Source organism: Rhinolophus sinicus, chromosome 8, assembly GCF_057876585.1.
Source record: "Rhinolophus sinicus isolate RSI-liver-muscle chromosome 8, RSI-T2T, whole genome shotgun sequence".
NCBI lineage: Eukaryota > Metazoa > Chordata > Mammalia > Chiroptera > Rhinolophidae > Rhinolophus > Rhinolophus sinicus.
The window spans coordinates 44,785,283-44,807,249 of NC_142508.1; the positions used below are offsets into that span (position 1 = coordinate 44,785,283).

Here is a 21,967-nt window from a genome sequence, read left to right on the forward strand (position 1 = left end):
CACCCAAGGCCCTGCCCACAGAGTCAAGGTGTCTCCACCAGGACCCATTCCCAGACCCAAAGTTCTGTCCCTGACCCAAGATCGAGCACCAGGTTGTGCCCCCCAATCCACGTTCCCACTCTAAACCTCGATTGAAACTCGAGTCTCCACCCAGGCTCCACCCACAGACTCAAGGCCCGCCCCTTGCCCCGCCCAGAGACCCAAGCTTCGGCCATTCAGCAGTAACACCCCTTTGGCCTCGCCCACCAGCTCTAGATGGTAGAGCACTGCAGACACTTCCTGGACTCTGCGCACGATCTTCTCGGGGTCGTCGGCGTCCTCCTCGCGACCCGGGACGCCCCGGTACAGGGCCATCTGCCAGCGCAGAGAAGGGGAGCCTTCGACCTGAAAGGAATAAGGACAGCCGGCGGGCATGGGACCTCTCCCGTTTGCTCCCTCTCCCTCAGCCGAGTTTCTGGGGGAAGCGTGAGGGCGGGGCTCGGCACCGCGTGGCTTCTCCAGCTGCCCCGCCCCCCCATGTGTGGGTTCTACGGCGAGCGACAACAAATAATTCCTTCTTTCGATGCCTGGTATACAGTAAGTGCTCAAACGTTGCCTATTATTTTTGCTATTATCCTGACGTTCCCTGATGCAGATTAAGGAGGCATACCTTTCCCTGAAGGTGAAGGTTGTTTTGCAGAAATTCCCGGACCTCCTCATCCGTGTCTTTCTGGGGAAACATGACCAGGCTGGGTCACTTCGGAGGGCCCGCTGTCCTCCTTGACCCACAACCCTTTCCCTTCTAGGCCTGTCACCCCAGCAGCTGGTGAGAGATTTGCAAGGGGAGGAGCAGAGAGAAACAGAAAGGATCCAAAAGTCAGGAGTGGTCAGAGTGGAGTCCCAGAGGCCACAGAGGCACCTCAAAGATACAGCAAAGACTAGAGGGACCTTGTGGGGGTGTAAGAGGAGGAAGGGGGTAACACGAGGACATCCTTAAAGGTCAAATAAGGCCACAGAGGAATTATCAGAAGTCAGAGGAGGGTCCGAGTGGGGCTGCGAGTAAGTGGGAGATGGGAGAGTTTCTGAAGATCAGAGGTGAGGGGGGTTACAAGGGAGATGGCCAGGTCAGAGGTCATGGGGGTTCAGGCAGATCAACCAAGTCACTGGTGGGGTTGACATGGAGGCCAAAGGAGGGGTCAGTAGAGTGGGGTTCCTTAGGATCCCAAGAGAGGGGGGCCCTCAAGGACCATGTTGAGGGGTCAGGGGGACCCCTCAGGAAGGTTTTTTGAGGCCTTGGCAGGACTCCACAGGTCCCGGGAGGAGCTTAAGGTCCTGAGGGAAGGAGCCTTTAGGGTTCTGGGAGCCTTTAAGGAGTCGCTTGTGTTACCAGGGGAGAAGTCAGTGGTCTTCAGGGCCTCGGGAGGTTAGTAGGTTGTCAGACTGCTTAGTAGGGTCCTTGGGGGAGGTTCTAGGGGTTTCAGGACAGGATCCTGGGAGGGCTTCTTAGGGTCTCTGAAGCTGAAAAGTATTGGGGGGGGGGGGTTGTTAGCCCATCCAAGGGGTAAGTAGAGTCCTGGAAGGCCTCCTTGGGGTCTCAGAGGATTTAAGACGGTTCAGGGGCAGGGTCAGTTGATCCATCCCCAGGATTCTTGAGACCTCAGAGGATTCTCTGTGGACCTGGGGGAGGGGCCATTAGGATCCTGCAGGGCTATTTAGGGTCACATGGTGCTCACTGGGCCCCTGAGAGTTTTGGGGGGAGCTCAGTTGGGTATCAACAGAGTCCAGAGGGAGGGGCCCTCTGGAGGGAAAGGGGCAGTGAGCTGAAGAGCTCACTGGGGACCCAGAGGTTCAGGGGAGGACCAGTGGGTCATGAGGGGCTCAGTGGGTACCAAGGAGTTTGGGGAGGTCTTGGTGGAAGGCTCAGAGGAGTCTCCGGGATGCTAATGGTATCTCGAGTGGGGTCCTCAGGGTCCTAACAGGTTTGGCATATTCTTAGGGGAGGGTGTTCAGTAGGATTCCATGTGATCCTTGGGCCCCAGAGGTCTTAGTGGCATTTCTGGGTTTCAGTGGGGTCCCAGGTAGGGTCCTTAGGTCCCAGGGCTCTGGCATTATTCTGAGTAGGGTCCTCAGCATCCTAGGGGAAGACTCAGGGCATCCCAGGGTCCCAGTAAATCCTCAGGATCCTGGGGAAGGATTCAGTAGGATCCTAAGGGAGGGCTCCCAGGGGGATCACAGGGGTCAGTAGGATCCCAGGGGCTTGGTGGGGTGTGAGTGGGATCCTGGCAGGTTCCCAGAATGGGGCTGGAAAGGCACCAGGGCATAGCGGGTCTTGGCCAGCACGATGAGGTCCTGGTCAGTGGGCGCACACATGTTTAGGCCAATGGGCAGCATCTTCTTGAGTGTGGCCACAATCAGCGATGTCTGCACAGAGTACCGGTCCCCACGGCGCTTCTTCTTGGTGCGCTCCTGGTCTGAGCCACCCGACTGTGGGGACATGGGGATCAGTGCTAGCCTGAGTCCCAGCCCAGCCCCATGCCCCACCCCACCCCCCCAGCCATTGTCCACACTCCAGCCGTCAGCCCCAACCCAATCTCAGAGCCTCAGTTTCCACCCCAGACCTTGCTAATCTTTCACTTCACATCCCCAGGCCTGTCCCCCCCAGACCCAAACCCCTATCCCAGATTCCCAGCTTCTATCCCACACCCTTCCAGATTGCCCCAAATTCCAGGCCTTTCTCAACGTCTAGCAGTTTTTTCCCAGAATCCCCTAAGAACTCCCAGGACAACCACCCCCAAAACGTGCACAACTCCACACTTCATATCCCAAGACTGAGTTCCTAAGAATGAAAGATGCAGAACCATAGAGTCCCCAGAGACAAGAGAAGTTGGAAGAAAAAGAGACACTGAGAGACAGATGGACAAGGAGACAGGAAGACAGAAGACGCAAGAGAGATACAGAAAGATCTGGCATCAGAAACACCGGGCATGGAGTTCCACAGCCGTGTTCTGAAGCCTTGAGTGCAGACCTGTGACCAGGGCCCCCCCAGTCATGCCAATGAGAAGCCCTGGTGACAAGCTTTGGCCAGAGCCACATCCACACCTACTCGCAATATGGAGGCCGCACATGCAGCATCTCACTGTGTCCTTGCAGAGCCCTGGGCCACGGGCCACTGGCTGAATGCCATTGAGAGGCTCAAAAGGATAAGACTGCTGACCAAGGTCACACAGCCAACTGCCAGTCAGGATTCTAACCCAAGGCTGTCTGATTCCAGAGCCCAAGCCTTAAACCCACCATGCGCGTGCCTGTCCCACCCCCATTCCCATTCCTCAGGACCTCAGCCCACAATGCTTCGATGCTTTGGGGAAAGCTGAGAGATTTTTTTTTTTAAACATGAGTTAAAAAAAAAAAGATGAAACTGCCCAAAGCTGAGGGTTGGGAAGGGAATGGATGGTTGGGGGTGGGTGCAGGGGGTAGGTGAGAGCCAAGGGGGTTGGCCGGGAGCCAAGGATGAGGGGTGGAGAACAGGGGCAGGGTTTTCTGGAGGGGTTGCAGAGGCTGGGGTTTGTGGGGAAGAGGGTATTAGCCAAGAATCATGCGGAAGGTTCCAGATGAGGAGCTGACCTGTACGTCTCCCGCCTGCTTCATCAGGTGGCAGACAGAGACAAGAAAGGTTACCCCGGTCCCTCAGCCAACCCCAGGCCCAACTCCAGGTTGGTCCAACCCAGGTTCCTCTGCCCACTGGACACGCATCCCCTAGCTGGGCACTCCCAGACCTCAGGGTGGGTGGGTTTGTTCTTTAGAACCCTGAAGAGGGCAGTTCTGAGAAGTTAGGGGAGAGGAAAGGGGGATATGGGATAACGCGATATGAGGAAATGGGAGATGAAGAGGAGGGCTGCAGGGAATGTGACCCAGATGGGCAGCTGGCTGGGTGAGGAGGGGGCAGGTGGGAAGCCCTGGGGGGTGTTCCCTCCCTCCTTGCTAAGTCCACCTCCCAGAGCGAAGCACCCACCTTGGCCATTTTGCTCTTGTTGTCAGCAGTCAGAAACGACATGTTGTTGATCTCGTTCTGGACCACAAAGTTCTGCTCCTCGCGCTTAAAGTTCTAATGGGAGAGGCAGTGCTGGGGGTCAGATAGGGTTGGGGGAGGGCATCTCCGAGCAGCAGCTTCTTGGGTAAAGTGGGCAGGGACTCACGTGGGACTTGGACCAGTAGATGAAGATCTCGCCCACCATCCTGAACAGCTCCTCAGCGTTGGGGTCGGGCTCCGTCAGCCAGTGCGCCCTGAGTGGCCCAGAAGAGGCTGGTGAGGGATGGGGATGGGACCCCAGGAGAGGGGGCCACACAGATCTCAGGGGAGGGAGTCAGGGGGACCTGGAGACCCCAATGGGAGGGGTAGAGTTTTCTAGGGTAATCAGGCCATTCAGATAATTAAAAAATTTTAAATGACCATTCCTTTAAAAACTTTTTTCTTTCTCTAACCTTTTTATTAAAGTATAACATACATACAAATTGTCAAGTTGATGAATTATCACAAAGTGAACACACTTGTGTAACCACCACCCAAGTCAAGAAATAGAACATTTCCAGTCCCCAGAGCCACCCTTGTGCCCCTCCAAGCCACTCCCCCTTCCTTCCTTTTGAAAAATGACCTTTATCTTGACTTATAGACCATGAATTATTTTTGTCTGTTCTTGAATGTTACATAAATAGATGATATGATGTGACTCTATTTTTTTTTATTTTCCTGGTTTCTTTCATTCAACCTAATGTTTTCAACTTTGTTTATTTTCACTGCCATTGCCATGTACTAATACTGCATGTAGTATTCCACTGTGTGAATATATCACAATTTACTTGTTCAAATTCTTTAACCCAACACTCCCATTCCTAGGAATATACCGTACAGCGATACCCACTGGTGAGCACAGACAGATGTGCAAGATGTATCCAGAATGCATACCACCACTTCCCAGTTTTGCTCTCTCCCATGACAGTATTAACTTATCAGTCAGAGCACCCTTTCTCACAAAGCCCTGGTGCAACTTTAAAATCTTTTTCAACCAGGATGGAACTTGGAGTTGAGATTTACTTGCTGTCCCTGGATTAGGCTGCACCTAGGAATTAATAGTTCCTTAAACAGTGGTTCTGATTTTAGGGAGATGCTAGGAATTGGTTGATACCCACTCTTGCCTTTTTATTGAAGACCCGGGGAAAACTAGGCTAGCTACATCTGGATTGTCTTCCTTTCTTCTCCCAATAATGGAGGAAGGCCTGACGATTGGACTTCATTGCACAAATTTCAAACACCTCGTCTACCCAAGCCTGGAGACCCAGTGCTAGAGGGAAAAGCAGGGCTCTTTACGGCTGACACTGCAACTGCTCAGGGTCTCAGATTCAGGAAGTATAAGGGGGCAGGAGGGGAGCAAACACCAGCAGGCTGGATTTTGTGAGGCCAGAAACAAAGGGGATGGGGCAGATGGCCGGGTGAGAATTGTAGAAAGTTATAGCAAGTCAGAAGGCAAGGGGTCAGATGGGGTTCAGGGAAGCTGGAAGTCAGGCTGGAGTGTATGGGAGGGGATGGCTGGGGACATGCTGACCTGTTGTTGTCCACGTAGCGGATGAGCAGCGGATAGAGGGCATACAGGTCCCGGCACAGCACAGAGAACTCATCTCGCACCAGGAGCTCACCCTCTTCAGCTTCTGCCTTCGCTTCCAGGCGCAGCTGCTCTTCCTCAGCCACTACCTTACCTGCCCGCTTACGCAGTCGCCCAATGGTCGGGATGAAGTGTGTGTGCAGGAGCTCTGGGCGGGCCCGGCTCACAATGGGCTGGGCAAACACTATAGGAGCAAATGGGGGACACTCACTGCTGGCTAGCCTCTAACTCCAGCATTTGACTTATGACCTCTGATCCCACCCTTGACCTGTTTCCATCCTATAACAGCTGACCCATACCTCTGACCCAGCAGTTATCACTGACCCCAGCGTGACTTTGGCCTCTGACCACAGCATCTCCTGACCTTGGGCCCTGACCTCTGACATAGCCTGATCTCAACCATAACTCTTGACCTCAACCGGTCACCGCAGTCTGACACAAGTCCCTGATTTCTGACCCAAACATTTAAATCCTAACTTGATATCTTACCCTAGCCCATGACCTCTCACCCAGTTTTTAACTTCTGACCTGACATATACCATGATTCCCTCACTACATGATTTCTGATTATGACCCCTGGCTCCCTACCCCAGCCTCTGACCTCTGACCCTGGTCTTGGATCCCAGCCCCAATCTCTAGTTTGACCTAATTCCTGACACACAACTTCCGAACCAGGAATCCCAACCCTTTAAAGACTCATTTCTTGGCCTCAGACTTATAATCCCATCCATATCAGGGACCCTGATGCTGACCTCATCTTTTGACCCTTTGTATAAGGAACTCAGGCTTCTGGCTGAGCCCCTAATCCTTGACCTAACACACTCCAAGGCTCCAGAAATTCAGAATCCAGCCTCAAGGACTCCCCAGAACCATCCATCCACCCCAGACCCTCTGAGCCTGAGATTCTGACCCCTCACAATGGCCCTTGGTCTTTTACCCCGAGAAAACCTAGACCCTGGCTCCACCCAACTCCCAGGAGACCATCCTGGGATCTCCCCCTCAGACTGTCAGATCAAGGGGCCCCACCTCAGGAGCTTCGTGCCCCCCAGACCCACCAGCGAGCCGCTTCATCCACGAGGCCTCATCAATGCCCAGGTTGTTGACAATGATTCGCAGGATATTCCCCAGCAGGGAGTTGAGGTGGTCAGAGGTGACAGCTGTGCAGGGTGGGGGGACTCCGGCGGGCAGGGCGGGTGGGGGCACCTCAGGCCCACGTTCCCACCAGCGGGGCAGATAGCTGCACAGCATGGGCAGCGTGATCTCAATGACATGCGGCATCTCTGTGTAGCGGGCGCCCGACTCAGCCAGCCCCCTGATGTCTGCCATGAGCCGCTCCAGCACCGGGATGTCAGGACACATCTCCTCCACACTGTTAGGGAGCCCCAGGACTGGGGTGCAGGAAGGGGTCAGGGCATGCCAACCCATCACCCCCAGACCTCAGTGTATGTACCACAAACCAGGCTCCCACAAACTCTGAGATTCCCTAATCTGGAGCACCCCCAAGCTGAGGAACCCTCAGCACAGATTGGGCCATACTGCCCCCAAAGTTGGCTCTCCCCTAGGCCTGGTGCTCGGTGGAATGGAACCCCGACAGCTGCCCCAACCCCACACTACTTACTGGCCCGCTCCCGGGGAGACTTGGTGGTGTACACTGAGCAGGCATTGTACTCATTCAGCTGAGGCTCCAGGAATGCCACTGGCATGGCCGCTGCCAGGCAGGCCAGGCACTCCCCAAGGGCTGGCCGCAGCCTGGAAAAGGGGGCTACTTAGCTCCCATGACCCCCTCTGCCCAGCCCCAGCCTCCACAGAAGTGACTCCCCATCACCTTAGGGAGCAGAGCTGCCATTCTCCAGTTGGCACTGATATGGCCTTTCCCCCAGGCTTGCTCCACAGATGATTCCTGCTCAGGAGAGCCCACGTGGGCACTGCCAGGGCCCTCCCTCGTGCCCCCTGCGTCCCATGGCTCGTATGTGCCACCCTCATTTATGTGGGCACCCTCGTTTCTATTTTCCAACGGAAAACAACCTGGCATCCTGGCCACTAAGTGCCTGGTGCTCACCTGGCTCTCCCGCCCGGCCCCACCGTTGGCCTCCACTTTCTGCGCTGGCCTTCCCCTGAGCGCCCTCACGTGGCCGCCTTGGGGAACTGCAGCTGCTATAGTGTGCATGTCTGTTGTGGAAGACGTGGAACACCTCCCCTACTTTTCATTCACCCCCATCTTCTCCTGCGCCCGCCATTCCCTGAGCTCCCACAGTACCCGGCCCAAACTATGGCTCCCTCTCCTTACTTTTCCACGTAAGAGTTCTTGGTCGTTCCTAGAGAGTAGATACTGCACAGTGTTCGGTAGCATGAGACCTGGACGTCATCCACTGAGAGAGAAAGGGGGAGAGGATTGGCGATGTGAGGGTTAGGGCTGTGCCCACTATACCAGTCTGCCCCCCTCCTCCCTTATCTCCAATCAGTGGGTAAGAACAGGGGCTGTAGAGCCAGCCTTTCATTTACTAGTTTTGTGATTTGAGCAAATGCCAGTCTCTAGGCCTCAGTTTTCCTATCTGTAAAAAGGGGATATTATAGTGTCTTCCTCGTAGGGGTTGTTGTGAGGGTCAAACGACTTAATACTTGCAAAGCAATTAAAACAAGGCACTCAGTGAAGGCTAGTTGTGAGGAGTCACGGATCTTTATGATGATAGTGATGGATACTCTCTCCAGAAAAATGTGAACAAACATGCAATCCTGATCACAATTTTAGGTTATCCACCCCCCATCCTGCCCCCAGAAGGCCAAGTTAAGGACCTCATCGACCTCACAAGTGTCACATGACAAAAAGAGGGCGGGGTGGGGGAGGCTGTTCTAGTTTGAAAGGAGACTACAGACTCATGAGAGAAACTTCACTGGGCTCTGAATTTTAAAAAATATAGAGGGTACCAAAAAAAGTATATAAATTGTAAGAAAGGAAAAAAAAATGTATTAAAATTGTAATACTCAATATATACCGATAACAAAAGATGAATACAAGTCACGTTTGACTTCTGCATTTACAAGAGATGCTCAAAGTGGTTACCAGCAGCACCCAGACACTACTGATTACGGCGAACTACTGCTTGAGCAACGTTGACCAAAGTGTATATACCAGGGGTGCCCAAAAAATGTATACAAGTGGACATTTTGGTCAATATTGCTCAAGCAGTAGTTCGCAGGATGTGATGAGTTCGCTATAATCAGAAGTGTCTGAACGCTGATGGTAAAGTAACCACTCTGAGCACCTCTTGTAATTGCAGAAGTCAAACGTGACTTGTATTCATCTTTTGATACTGGTATATATTGAGCATTACAATTTTAATACAATTTTTTCCTTTCTTAAAATGTGTATACATTTTTTTTGGCACCCTCTGTATATATCAAACGCATTTTGAGGACAATAGGGAAACTTAACTATAGTCAGGTTAGGTATAGTCAGATACTGGTATTGTGGTTACATGAGAGAAGGTTCTTATTCCAGGAGATGCGGGCTGAATATTTAGGGATGCGATGTCACTATGTGTACAACTCAGATTCAAAATTTTAATAAAAAAGTTTGCAGAAGAAGTTTCACCCATAAAGTGAAAGGTAAAGCCAATGGAGCAAATTCTGAACAATTCTCTTCCTTGGACTTTTCTGTATGTTTTTAAAGTTTTCAAAATAAAATGCTGGAGTGAAGGAAAAATCCCATCTAAGCACTTCTTTTCTTACTTTTATCACTGGGTTCTAATTTCAAATAAACAGGGAGCTGAAACATGGCTTCACCATCCCTCAGTCTCCACAGCCCACCAGCCCTGAAGCTCATCCTGAATGCCTCCCCTGGGGTGCATTCAGAAGTAAGTTGAATCCCAAACTTCTCCCCCAAACTTGTTACTTCTTCCAATATATCTTATGGAAGCCCCGCTGTCCCCAGGTCCCCAGGCCAGGGCCTTGGGCCTCACGCTGGACACCTCCCTTCCACAGCCCACCTCTCGGCCTCCTGAGTGCCTCTCCCACCAGCCAGCCCTTCCTGTCCTTTTCCTGGCTCCACCAGGATCCAGGCCACACCTTATAAGGCTCTTTTGAGCATCTGAACACAATGTCACGACACCCTATTAGGTGTTTCATCTTGCCTATGTCGTTTTAACAACAGGATGTTACTCTGTCACAAGATCCCAGGCTAGGTCACACACTGTAGGTGCCACTTAGTGGGATAAACATGGCAGACACTAATTGACTCCCAGTATCTGCTCTTACCTTCCTTCTGTTCTTCTCTTCTTCCTAGTAATAGACCTCCAATATTTAGCTCATCATACGACCTCCCAAAATAAACGCTACTTTCCCAGCCTCGCTTGCAGCAACATGGGGCCATGTGTTAAGTTCTGGCCCATGGGATGGATGCAAGCAGAAGTGATGTCTAGGTTGGTCCTTTAAAAGAATTGGGGTGCCTTCCTCTTTGCTTTTTCTCCTCTCCTACTGGCCAGAGTGAGGATGGAATGGTGTGCCATCTGGGACCATATAAATAAAGGCACTATTTCAGAGATAGCAGAGATGGGGGGAACCTGGGATCCTGACATTAAGATCCACTTACAAGTAGATTGTTACAAGAGAAAGAAATATGACTCTATCTTGCTTAAGCTATGGTGATTTCGGGTGTTTTAATCGAGTCGCTCAACTCATATCCTAATTAACCCATTGTATTACCTCCTAATTTACTGAATGCACACTTTGCTTACAGCAATACATCTGCTCAGTAAATACACACTTAAACACCTGAGGACTCTGTCAAGTACACGGGGATGGGTGGTGTTGGCTGCATTGACCCCCCGTCCCCTGCCCTTGGGGTCAGGAGCCCTTACAGATGACATCATCTCCGAACTGGTGCTGGGCGATGTGCTGGAAGAGGGTGGTGAGGACGGGCAGCAGGGCCACGGTGGTGTAGGTGAGGTTCTGGCCCACACCCTTCACCTGCGTTCGCGCCTGGGACACCTTGCCTAGCCGCAGGTTCTCCACCATCTTCTCGATGTCCTCCGAGGCACTCTCAAAGAAGGAACGGAGGCCAGCCTTCACAATCTCAGGGCCTGACTTCATCACCGTCCTAGGAGGGAAGTGGGGACATCCCAGTTCTAGAATCTGAGAGTCTAGATTTTTGAGTGTCTAGGAGTGGGCACCATGACCTGTAGCTCTACCTGGCATCCAAGGAGCGTGCCAGGATGTGAAGACAGTTGACTACAGCTGGGGCATCCGTCCCTGAGGGGAAAAGACAGGCTAGGATGAAGGAAGGGCTATAGGATAATGCCTCTCTCTACATCCACCCCAATTGACCTCTCCCCATCCCCACCTCCACCCCCATCCCACCTGAACTCCCATAGGCCCTTTTTCTTTCCCCATCCATGCCTTGACTCCTGTCTTTCCCTCTCCCATCTGGGCCCTGACCCTTCTGCCTGACCCTCCTTCATCCCAACCCTGATCTTTCAGGCCATCACTGTCTGGTGATGCGTCTCTTTCCCCCACTGGCCCACGAGCTCCATGAGGGCAGAAACCAGGGCTATCCTAGTGACTCCCTGTCCCCGGGACTACCCAGGCCACGTCGGGTCCTGAGGAAGAACAGTGAAGGTTGTTCAAATTCAGGCATGAACCTGGGCCACATTTCTTCAGGGTGGGGTTGATGATGAGGGGAAGAGAGGAAAGATTGGGAAGTCGGGTTCTGGGAACAGCGCTACTTACCAAAGAGAGAGACTCGGTGACGGACAAGAGCAGCAAGCTTGCAGAAGAGGCTGACGATAGAGAAAGGGACAGAAGAACAGCAGAAACACAGCGAGGACTCCCAGGGGACAAGGAGAGTGGTGACACATTAGAGGAGGCAAGGACAGGGAGAGAGGGACAGAAGACAGAGCCAGGACGAGGTAGGATGGGGAAGAAAATGAAGGAGACAGAAGGGGTGGGGAGGGGCAGAGAGATGAGCAACCTTGAAAGTCACAGGCAATAACTGGCATGTTGGGGGGTGGGGAGGCTGGTCTCCCTTTCTGACAGGGTGACCAGTTCGTCCCAGTTTGCCTACAAGTCCTGTATTCTGGAAACCCCCTCAGTCCCGGGCACACCAGGACAGTTGGTCATCCTAGCCCTGTAATGGCCTCTGCAGGTAGAGTGGTCATTGCCCAGCACCCAGGACAGAGCCCCTAAGATCCAAGGTTGGAGTAAAGGGTCTAGGATTATAACACTGTGAGGTCAGGGGTCTGGGTCAGAGGTCACAGGGCAGCCCACCTGGTGATCATTTCCTTCTCCTTGTTGGAGGCATGGCCACCACTGCCCAGCACTTTGGCAGGTGTGGACAGGAAATACAGGCAGTGGTTGGTGAAGTACTGGTTGATCAAAGGGAGCAGGATCTGGGGGTGGGGTGGGGAAGAGATGAAGGGGATTGAGTGAAGGGTGAGGAGAGCCCACCCAGTCCCCAGCCCCCTCCAGCTTCTGAGCCCACCTCTGACCTTCGCAAAGAATTTAATCTCCTGTTCATGTGGGGACTTTTCCACTCGTCCACTGCTGACCACAGCCTCTGGTGGGGGAGGGTAAATAGAGGTCATGATGGATTCAAGGCTAGGGAACTCAAAAGAGTATTCTGATGGGGCAGTTAAGATACGATGGAAGAGGGGCCGGCCCGGTGGCTCAGGTGGTTAGAGCTCCGTACTCCTAACTCCGAAGGCTGCCGGTTCGATTCCCACATGGGCCTGTGGGCTCTCAACCACAAGGTTGCCAGTTCAATTCCTCGAGTCCCGCAAGGGATGGTGGGCTCTGCCCCCTGCAACTAAGATTGAACACAGCACCTTGAGCTGAGCTGCCTCCCGGATGGCTCAGTTGTTGGTTGGAGCGCGGGCTCTCAACCACAAGGTTGCCAGTTCAATTCCTCGACTCCCACAAGGGATGGTGGGCAGCGCCCCCTGCAACTAAAATTGAACACGGCACCTTGAGCTGAGCTGCAGCTGAGCTCCCGGATGGCTCAGTTGGTTGGAGTGCGTCCTCTCAACCACAAGGTTGCCGGTTCGACTCCCGCAAGGGATGGTGGGCTGTGCCCCCTGCAACTAGCAACGGCAACTGGACCTGGAGCTGAGCTGCGCCCTCCACAACTAAGACTGAAAAAACAACAACTTGAAGCTGAACATAACCCCCCACAACTAAGATTGAAAGGACAACAATTTGACCATTGTTCCCCAATAAAGTCCTGTTCCCCTTCCCCAATAAAATCTTTAAAAAAAAAAAAAAAAAAGATACTATGGAAGATAAACTCTTGACATGAAATCACCTCTGTTGGCTTGGAGATAAACCTCTCCCTCCTACCTTTCGTCTGCTCCTCTAACTCCTTGATCAAACCCTTCCTGAGGCTGAAAATGGGGAAGAGGACAGACTGGGACCCCCTCTTCACCTATCACAAGCCCTTTTCTTCCTAAACGTCAATACCCAGCACTGAGTAAATTTGGAATAAAAGAATGATGGATCAAATGAAACTAGAAGTTGATATTGTTAGAATTAAATTTAAAATGGAAATCAATTTCAAACATAATGGTGAGAGTAATTCATACTATTAAAATAATAAAGCTGACTCTAGTTATTAAACACTTCCTATGTCTCTGGCGCTGTGAGAAAAGTCTTTGTACTACTCCTCCCACCTTGGAGGTCTGTATACAGTAAGTCCTCACCTAACGTCCTCAATAGGTTCTTGGAAATTGCAACTTGAAGCAAAATGACATCTAAGGAAACCAATTTGACCACAGGCTAATTGATATAAATAAGAATTATGTTCCTACGGCATATTTCTGGTTATAAAAACATCACCAAACTTCTAAATAAAGACCCAAAACACTTCTAATATGACACATTGAAATAAATGTGAGCTCTTCATACATTTAAGACACTCCATTCCATGAGCTTCCCTGTCACCTCTCTGACCCCCTTCCCTCTCACTCTCCCCCTCAGTCATTCTGCTGCTGCCACACGGGCCTAATATTCCTAGTAGAGACCTCTCAGGGCCTTTGCACTGGCTGTTCCTCTGCCTGGAATACTCTCCCCAGATGTCCCACTGCCTCCTCCCCGGTTCCTTCAAGGTCTTCCTGGAATACTCCCCTCCCCACATTCCTTAGCTGGCTCTAGTGAATTCTTCCCATAACACTAACCACCTTCCAACATGCTAAGTGATCTAGTTATTTCTGATGTAAACTGTCTGACTCCACCCACAGGACTGTAAGTGGAAGGAGGGCAGGGATGTTTGTCTGTCCTGCTCACTGCTTATTCCCAACACCTAGAACACTATCCGGCACAGTAATTAGATGAAGGGAGGAAGGAGACATGCAGGAACTGGGTTCCAGGGAGGGCAGGCCTCAGGGAGGGACTGCTGGGTACCCAGGTGGGCGATAAACTCCTGAGAAATGTCCATCCAGCGCAGCAACTGCTGCAGGAAGCCAAAGGCGAACCGTTTCTCAATGGAAGACGAATCCAGCTCCATGTCCTTAAGGCCTCTGCATGGACAGGTGGAGAGAGGGGTCAGCCCACAGCAGAAAGTCCTGTTTCCCACCCTCCTCTATCTCGACCCCTGCTCCCCCAGACCCTGCTTCTACCAGCTTCTGCCTCATCCCACGTCACCTAGAGTTCCCTGCTCTTCCCTGGACTGGACGTGCCTGTTCTCCAGTCCCTATCCTCTTAGCCTTCCAGCCTCTCCTGTCCCAATTCTGCTCCCCACGCCCCACCCTTTTAGACTCCTCCTCTACCTGGCCCCGCCCCTTTTCTCCAGACCCCACCCTCTAAGCCTCCTTCTGTCTCTGACCCCGCCCCTGCCCTCTAGATCCCACCCTCCTAGCCTCCTTCCCTCTTTGGCCCCTCCTCCGCTACCCTGCCCTCGGTTCTCCTAGCTTCTGCCCTGCAGGTTCTGCCCCGGTTTCCCGCCGCTTCCAGGCCCAGCTCCCAGCCCACGTGCCTGGTGACCGCATAGCCGTTCATCTGCAGGAACTTCAGCAGCTCCTGGGCCTTCTCTCTATCGCGTGCCTTCTCCTTGGCCGTGAGGGTGTCATAGGGGACCAGCAGGGGGTGGGTCCCACCACCTGTGACAGCAAAGAGGGACTCAGGCCACTCTCATTGAAGTGGTTCCTGCAGGTGAGGGCTTGTATAATTGTAGTAATAAAGGCAGAGCTAAGAATAACCAAAGCATTGCTTTCCGTCACACCCTCACCACAACCCTACGGCAGTAAACGCTATTATCCCCACGTAGAAATGCCGAAATGGAGGTTCAGGGGGTTAAAACGCAATTGTTGAAGATGAAAATCACAACTCTAACTTAGGTCCTTGTGATTCGGGAGGCTATGACGAGGGGACGGCGAAGAAGCGGGAAGGGGGGTGTCTGTGCGGTGGTCAGATGGGCACCCTCACCCTTGGCCTCCAGCTCCTGCTTCTTCTTCCGTCCCCATGTGTTGTGGTAATTCTCCGCCAGTTGTTCTGCCATGGCCTGGGAGTGGACGTAGGGAGTTAAGGCCCAGAATCAGAGGATGTCGTCCCCACTCTAACAGAAACCTCCACGCCCCCAAATAAAGGATCAGGAGTCTCACCTGCAGCTCCCGGGACAGGGTAACTCCACTGAGGTCAGGAGGCTGGGGGTTGTATCCTTCTCGGGGATCATAGGTCTGGGAGGACAAGGGAGAGATTGGGGGACTTGATGGGAAGCCCAGGCCCCCACCTCACCTGGCCCCAGACCCCTGCTCTGTGTCTTCTCCTCAAGACCCTGTCTCTAAGGCCCGCTCTGGCCTTTGTAGTTCTTCAGACCCATGCCCTCTCCTTTCCTAGATCTGAGCCTTCCCCTGACTCCATCTCCTACCTGACCCCCCCATTCTCCTGGCCCCACCCCTTATTCTATCATTCACCCCCATGGTTCCCCCTTCACCCCCACTCCGCCTCTACCTGGGCACTTTGGGAGATCTTCCGCGTTTTTTTCTTCTCCGTCTTCTCCTCCTCACCCTCCCTGGCCTTCTCTATCGTCCATTCCCAGGCAATCATGGCCTTCAAGGACTCCTTGATGGGCCAGCGGTAGATTTCTTTGTCCTGGGGTAAACAGGATGAGGTGTAGTTGGTGGAATGGGGTGAAAGGGAGGCAGAGCTAGGAGCCCCTGCTCAGCGTCCTTGGCTTCCTGTGTCCCAAGAAGGGGAGAGCCCCGAGCATTTTGGCTAGGAAGTGGTCTGGTTGGATTTGAACCCAGGTCTCTTCCCTGCTCTGTACCAGAACCTCCCAAACAAACTCTCATTATTCCATCTTACACATGAGACTCAGAGAAGTTGTACCGTCAAGGAATCAAACCCAGTCTCTCTGACTCTTCCAGAAGGAACACAAGGAATCCCAGGTCTAGGGGAGGCAACCAAGTTCAAGGGAAGGCACAATCCATGGAGGGGGATCCAGCCAGATCCAAGCTCGTGAAGCAGACTCACTCATCCATGAACCCCCAAATCTGAAGGTTTCGTTTTGGACCCCCAATATTGGGCCCCAAGTCTTTGTCACCTTCTCTGAGAAGGTCTTGTAGGGCCTCAGCATGGGGTGGGTCTTCAGTTCCTCATCTACGTTCTCCCCATAGGACCAGTTGTTCTGGATCTGGAGATGGAGAGGGCATGGGTGGAGCCAGTGCCACTATGGAGCTGGGGGTGGTGGCAGGATGAAGGGGAGACAGCAGGCTGGGGGACACAGAGGAGGAACCCTGGAGGGGTTGAGGGCTTCAGAAGAGGCTGTGGGTCCCAGGAAGAATTCAGGGTCTCAGGAAAACTGGGGTCTTGAGGAAGGCTGGTAAGGGTGGGGGGTCCTAGGGAGGAGAAGACCCTAATGTGCCAACCTTGTCGAAGGCCCACTTCTCATGTGTGTACTCTGCAAACTTGTTAATGAAGGAGTCCAGCTTCTCTGGGATGATCACGCTATGAGGGAGGAGGATGGGGTCAGCAGATGTTGCAGCTGGCCCCTCATTCCACCTCTGACATGTTCTCCTTCTCCAGTCTCCAGGGCCCACCCCCTCCTGCCCCTAGGACTCACTTGAGGGTCTCCACAGGCCGAGGATCAAAGTTGCCTTCAGCATCCACCGTGGCCTTTTTCTCGGCCTTGGAAGAGTATGAGGCATCCACGTAGTCGGGGGGCAGGGCCCCTGCGATGGCGCACAGACAGGGCATAGCGATACGGTACAGCTCTTGGTCATACTTCTGAGGATGCCAGAGACGGGGGGGTCACGGTAGGCCTAGCTGAGCCCTAGGACCTCAAATTCACCCCTCCCATCCGCAACCATCCACCCTGAGCTCCCAAACACAAATCATGGTCCCTCTTCTTGAACCCCAAACCTCAGCCCAATCTGGACCCTCAAACCACCCATGTATTACCCTTTCCAAGCCCCCAAATGAGAGGCCCATCCCCTCTTCCATGACACCCAAGCCAGAGACCCAACTCGTAGATTCAGATCCAAACCTGCAGAACTGCCTCCCTCCCTAGACCCCCACATTTGGGGATTTCATTCTGGACCTCAAGCCCTTCAAACAGACTCCTTGCAGGCCTCCCACCCCAGGTGCTCAGACCTTGTGGGCCAGCGAGTCAAAGATGCCCCAGAAGAGTTTCCTTGTGAGGTGCAGCTCTTCCTCTGAGGTGATCCCGAAGTTGGCCCAGCCTGTGGGCAGGCAGTAGTATTTCCAACAGCGCTCATAGTGGTTGGTAAGCAGCTGAGTGGGAGCAACAGGGGAATATGTAAGTGATGGGGGTGTAAGCAATTAGCAGACAAATAAAGGTCCAGGGAGGCCCAGGGCTGCCAGTGCTTTTACATTAAGAAGGAGGTGTAGGCAAATGATATGTTAATAAAGGGGAATGGTGTGCTTAGTGGGGAGTGGTACTGAACAGTTTATTATGTAAATTTAGCATTCTAATTTAGAGTCAGGCTGGGCATTGAACCAGAACTGAATTTGTCTGGTGTTGCCTTACACAAATAAGCACGCTAATATTAATTCATGAATCGGGTTGTGAGTAAATGGGCATGAAGATAGAGAGATCTGCTCTTATGTGAATTATCATGCCGAACAGAAACTTAAGCAGCATCCCATGCAAATATATGGTAATTGGGAAGAGGGCCTCCACATCCAATATGCAAATTTGAAATAGGGACTGATTTAGATGAATTATACAAAATACTGAAGATATCTGAGTTAGGGATATTTCATCATGCAAACTAGCATGCAAATGAAAAAATAACGGGATATAAAGTGTGCAAATATTCAGAACAGCTGTGGTACTGTTTATTCAAATAAATGCACTCATTAAATAGTAGAAGGCTGGTGGTCTGGGCATGAGAATAAGCATGCTAATTAGGAAAAGTAGTGTGCCCCATGCAAATCTATGCTAATATGGGTGTGGGCTGGTTCACTGTTAGGCAAATTAAATGCTAATTAGGGCATGTTAGACGCACCAATGACAAAAAGTGAATGTCTTGGGAATCCCAGGATGCAAATGAGAATGCTAAAGAATGCCTTCACATTTATAGGTTAACTGGCCTGGGCGGTGCTGATACAAATGAGCCCCATAAGCCGAGGGCGGAGCAAACAGGTGGGCAGGACATGGAAACGAGAGCTCTAAAGAGCATCTGCCCTCACCTTGAGTGGCATCTTGGCAAACTCGTTAAGGATGGGCACATCGAACACCAGGCGCCGCAGCAGGTGCTGCAGCATGGACGGGCGGATGTACCTGCGGGGACATGCAGGGGGCAGTGGGCTCTCACCTGGAGGCCTGCCGCACCCCAAGGGCGGGCCCATGCCCCCCAGTCCAGCCCCACCTGCAGAGTGCCATGAGGCAGTCCTCGATGACGTCGCGCTGTGCCTTGGTGAGCGAGCGGCCACGGGACAGGCGGTATATCGTGTGAAGCATGGAGTCCACCATGATGGCACGGTGCTCAGTTCCCGCAAAGAGTGGTGCACACTTGGTGATGAGTGGCAGCACCGCCAGGCATAGGTAGCGGTTCAGTGCCAGTGCCATCTCTGTGGTACTGAAAGTGGCCTGGGGTGCAGAGTGGGGACATCAAGCCCACTGAGCGCTTCTGGGGTTGTCCTGGCACCCCACTGGACAACCTGGGCAAATGACCCAGGCTTCTCGTCTTCTCCCCAAACCTGCTCCCTTATTACTGTGGACTGCGCAAATTTTCAAACACGTACAAAAGTGGAGAAGCCAATTAATGAAACCTCATTACCCAGATTAGACTGTTCTGCAGATTTCCACCTTCTGCACATTTATTTCCTCTAACTCCATCTTTTTTCCTGTAATATCTCCATGCAACCTCCAGCCATATATCATTTTACCAAGAGATATTTATATATATACCTCCATTCAGAGAAGTACTTCTATTTAATATTCCATGCTGCCATTATCACATCTCACAGAAGTAACAGTCTTAATATTCATGATCAGCCTTCTCCAATTGTCTCAAAAATTGCTTTGCATTTAGCTGGGATTGTTTGGATCAGACCCCAGGAAGGTCAGTATACTGTATTTGGCTGATAGGATCGCGTAGGTCTTTTCATCTGTAATTATCCCTTTTCCTCCCCTACTTAATACTTTTTTTTTCTATTTAATACTTTTTATTGCTAAAGAAACTGGGTCATGAATCCCGTGGAATTTCATACATTTTGGCTTTGGCTAGACACTTCCTGGTGGTGTCAGTTAACTGTTCCTCTGCTCTCTGTATTTCTGACAAGCTTGTGGTTATAGATTCAAGTTTCTGTGTTCAATTTCCCAGTTAATGGCCAACAGTTATTTCTCCCATCTTAAGAAGAGCCTTCTCTTGACCAAGGTCACCCCTCCAGCACATCGCTATTTCTCTGCCTCCTCTGTCACCAACTTGTTAAAGACTGTCAACACTCACTGTCTCCTATACCTCACTTCCCAGGCTCCTTAAACCCTCTCCAGTGAGTCTTTCAACCCACCGCCTTACTGCTTGTCAAGGTCATCAGTGACCTCCATCTGGCCAAACCAGTGGTCAGTTCTCAGCCTCCATCTTACTTGGCCTTGTCACCTTCTGTTATTATTGTTGTGCCCAGGTCTTTGTGTCTCCATGACGCTGAGCCATCATTGAGAATGATTATTTCTTATAACCTGAGGTATTGGAGATTTCCATATCCCTTTTACCAGAACTCAGAATTTTTCTTGGTTTTTGTTTTCTATCTTGATGGTGGAGGAGGGAAGACCAGGATATGGACACAATTTCAGAACAAACAAGAGTGCTGCTGCTATCCCCACTCTGGAGGCAGGAAGGTGGGCTGGGCTGCTCACCGTGTCCAGCGAGGCGGCTGCCCTCATGTCGGGCAGAAAGCCCACGTCCAGCACATGCAGCAAGAAGTCCTGGCTGTCGATGCCGTACACGCGGTCCAGGAAGAGCACCATGGATGCCTTGTGGTCTGGCACAAAGGACGCCGACATCTTTGGCTGTACCAGACCTCCATCTGTGGGCAAGGACACAGGGGGTCAGGGGTGCCCTTCGGACCCACCCACCCCCTCCCAGCATCACCCCCTTGCTGAGTCCCGCCCCCTCCACACCTTTGCCCAGGGTGGGAATCTGCAGTGGAAGGCTAATGATGCCCACGAGGTCATCCAGGGGCACGAGGGAGCGCAGGATGGCGCGGATCCGCAGGGCCTCACCCTTGCCGGCTTGGATTAGCTGGAGCAGGGAGGTGGACATGTCATTAGGCAGTCTGTGCCCCGTTTCGCCATTACCCCATTCCATCCCTTCTTAACCCAAGAGGGAACAGGACTCCCTTTTGTGGGGCTAACTCTAGGATACTCAGCTCTGACCCCTGCCTGTGCTTCTCCACTGCAGCACTGACCACCCCTGGCTCTCAAGGCCTAGTTCTCCCCACCACCCTGGACTGGGAGTTCTGGGAGAGCAGGGCCTGGGGCTTTCTTGGTCCCTGGTTTGTCCTCAGTGCTACCTAGCCCAGACCACCCACATAGTGAGAGCTCAAGCAATGTTGCTCAATGCCTGACTGACGTTCAAGGTTGGCCATGCACACACAACCCCCATCCCGGCCTTTGGGTCTCACATGCATCTCTGGTGCACAGCGTCCAAGCAGGTCAATCAAGGCCGCATAAAAGGACATGATGGCATGTCCCAGGTGCACCCGGTTTTCCTCAGGAGGCTCCTCTCCAAAGCTGCAGGGGAAAGCAGGTGTTATGGGGGAGGCAGCACAGGAGGACAGGTTGTTCTGTTGAGGAATGGGTGGGAGACTCACTGCTCACGCCGCCGGTCCCTGCGAACACCTGGGCCGTCCCGAGCAGGGTCCTCGGAGATGCGAATGGCCTCTTCGATGGCAGCCAGCAGCCCCGAGCCGCCCTCACCCCGCAGGGCCGGCCCAAAGCACTCGGGCTTGCGGATGAGCAGCCGTACCACCACGTTGGCGTTCTCCTCCACACTCTCACCTAGCGGCTCAGGCGGGGTCAGGAGGTCCCGTGAGCCACTGCCCAGGATCTCTCCCCATGCAGCCCTGGACCCAGCACCTCAAGGGTTCATGCCAGGCTGTGACCCTACTCCCTGCCCAGGCCAGACCTGTGGCTCAGTGAGCCCAGCCTCCTGCCCCCCCCCCACCACCTGCCTCACCATTGACAAAAACAGCAAAGCGCAGGAAGTCCAGGTAGCGCTCACCGCCACCAGGGTTCCAGCCAATGTCTGGGTACCCTTTGGCCAGGAGCATGGGGCAGCTCTGGAGGCCACAGCCCGCCAGGTAGGACACCACCTAGGGGTGGAGAGTGGGGTTCAGTCTGAGGCCAGACCTACACTACCTTCTTCCCCTGCTCCTCCCTGGAGCTCTGCAATCTGATTTATCTCTGGATCCCTCGGCAAACAATAAGCCTCACTGTCCACACTCATCACCTCCTGCCCTCATCTCTCACCATTCATCCCTCACTCTCTCTGCTCCAATCACACTGATCTCTTTGCTGTTCCACAAACTCATGAGGTTCGCTCCTGCCTCATGACCTTCACACTGACTGTTCCCCTGCCTGGAATGCTCTTCCCCCTAATGTCTATACAGCACCTTGCCTCCTTCAGAGTTTACTTGAATGTCACTTTCTCAGCAAGGCTTTCTTTGACTACTCTTGTCTAAACTGCGACACCCTTCTGACACTTGATATTTCTCTCTCCTGCTCACTTGTTTTCTTCTTAACACTCGTCACTAGCTAATATGAGGTGTGATCAAACAATACAGTGAATGTTTAAAAAAATGTATTACACTAAAAGACACATTGCCATTAATCTCCCTCAAAATATTCCTTCTCACTTCAAACACACTTATCCCATCATTCTTAC

At 52.5% G+C, this 21,967-nt stretch overlaps 1 protein-coding gene across 10 annotated transcripts in view; it reads right to left on the minus strand.

Moving 5' to 3' along the window:
- RYR1 (ryanodine receptor 1) overlaps positions 1-21,967 on the minus strand; it is a 110,200-nt gene that overhangs the window by 42,076 nt on the left and 46,157 nt on the right. For 7 of the 10 annotated variants that reach the window (XM_074314387.2, XM_074314382.2, XM_074314386.2 and 4 more), the window contains 31 exons: positions 21,260-21,395; positions 20,895-21,081; positions 20,706-20,814; positions 20,203-20,323; positions 19,939-20,108; positions 18,449-18,669; positions 18,270-18,360; positions 17,208-17,348; positions 16,678-16,841; positions 16,484-16,562; positions 16,159-16,248; positions 15,567-15,707; positions 15,218-15,292; positions 15,042-15,117; positions 14,593-14,716; positions 14,022-14,137; positions 12,116-12,183; positions 11,895-12,016; positions 11,358-11,407; positions 10,820-10,880; positions 10,490-10,728; positions 7,921-8,002; positions 7,252-7,382; positions 6,689-7,021; positions 5,577-5,817; positions 4,173-4,260; positions 3,989-4,081; positions 3,601-3,615; positions 2,293-2,463; positions 650-709; positions 247-384 (listed from right to left, as the gene is read on the minus strand). In XM_074314387.2, the coding sequence (XP_074170488.1) occupies positions 247-384; positions 650-709; positions 2,293-2,463; positions 3,601-3,615; positions 3,989-4,081; positions 4,173-4,260; positions 5,577-5,817; positions 6,689-7,021; positions 7,252-7,382; positions 7,921-8,002; positions 10,490-10,728; positions 10,820-10,880; positions 11,358-11,407; positions 11,895-12,016; positions 12,116-12,183; positions 14,022-14,137; positions 14,593-14,716; positions 15,042-15,117; positions 15,218-15,292; positions 15,567-15,707; positions 16,159-16,248; positions 16,484-16,562; positions 16,678-16,841; positions 17,208-17,348; positions 18,270-18,360; positions 18,449-18,669; positions 19,939-20,108; positions 20,203-20,323; positions 20,706-20,814; positions 20,895-21,081; positions 21,260-21,395 (3,933 nt within the window). The remainder of the gene's footprint in view (positions 1-246; positions 385-649; positions 710-2,292; positions 2,464-3,600; positions 3,616-3,988; positions 4,082-4,172; positions 4,261-5,576; positions 5,818-6,688; positions 7,022-7,251; positions 7,383-7,920; positions 8,003-10,489; positions 10,729-10,819; positions 10,881-11,357; positions 11,408-11,894; positions 12,017-12,115; positions 12,184-14,021; positions 14,138-14,592; positions 14,717-15,041; positions 15,118-15,217; positions 15,293-15,566; positions 15,708-16,158; positions 16,249-16,483; positions 16,563-16,677; positions 16,842-17,207; positions 17,349-18,269; positions 18,361-18,448; positions 18,670-19,938; positions 20,109-20,202; positions 20,324-20,705; positions 20,815-20,894; positions 21,082-21,259; positions 21,396-21,967) is intronic. The other 3 variants (XM_074314388.2, XM_074314389.2, XM_074314380.2) reach the window with 1 other exon arrangement.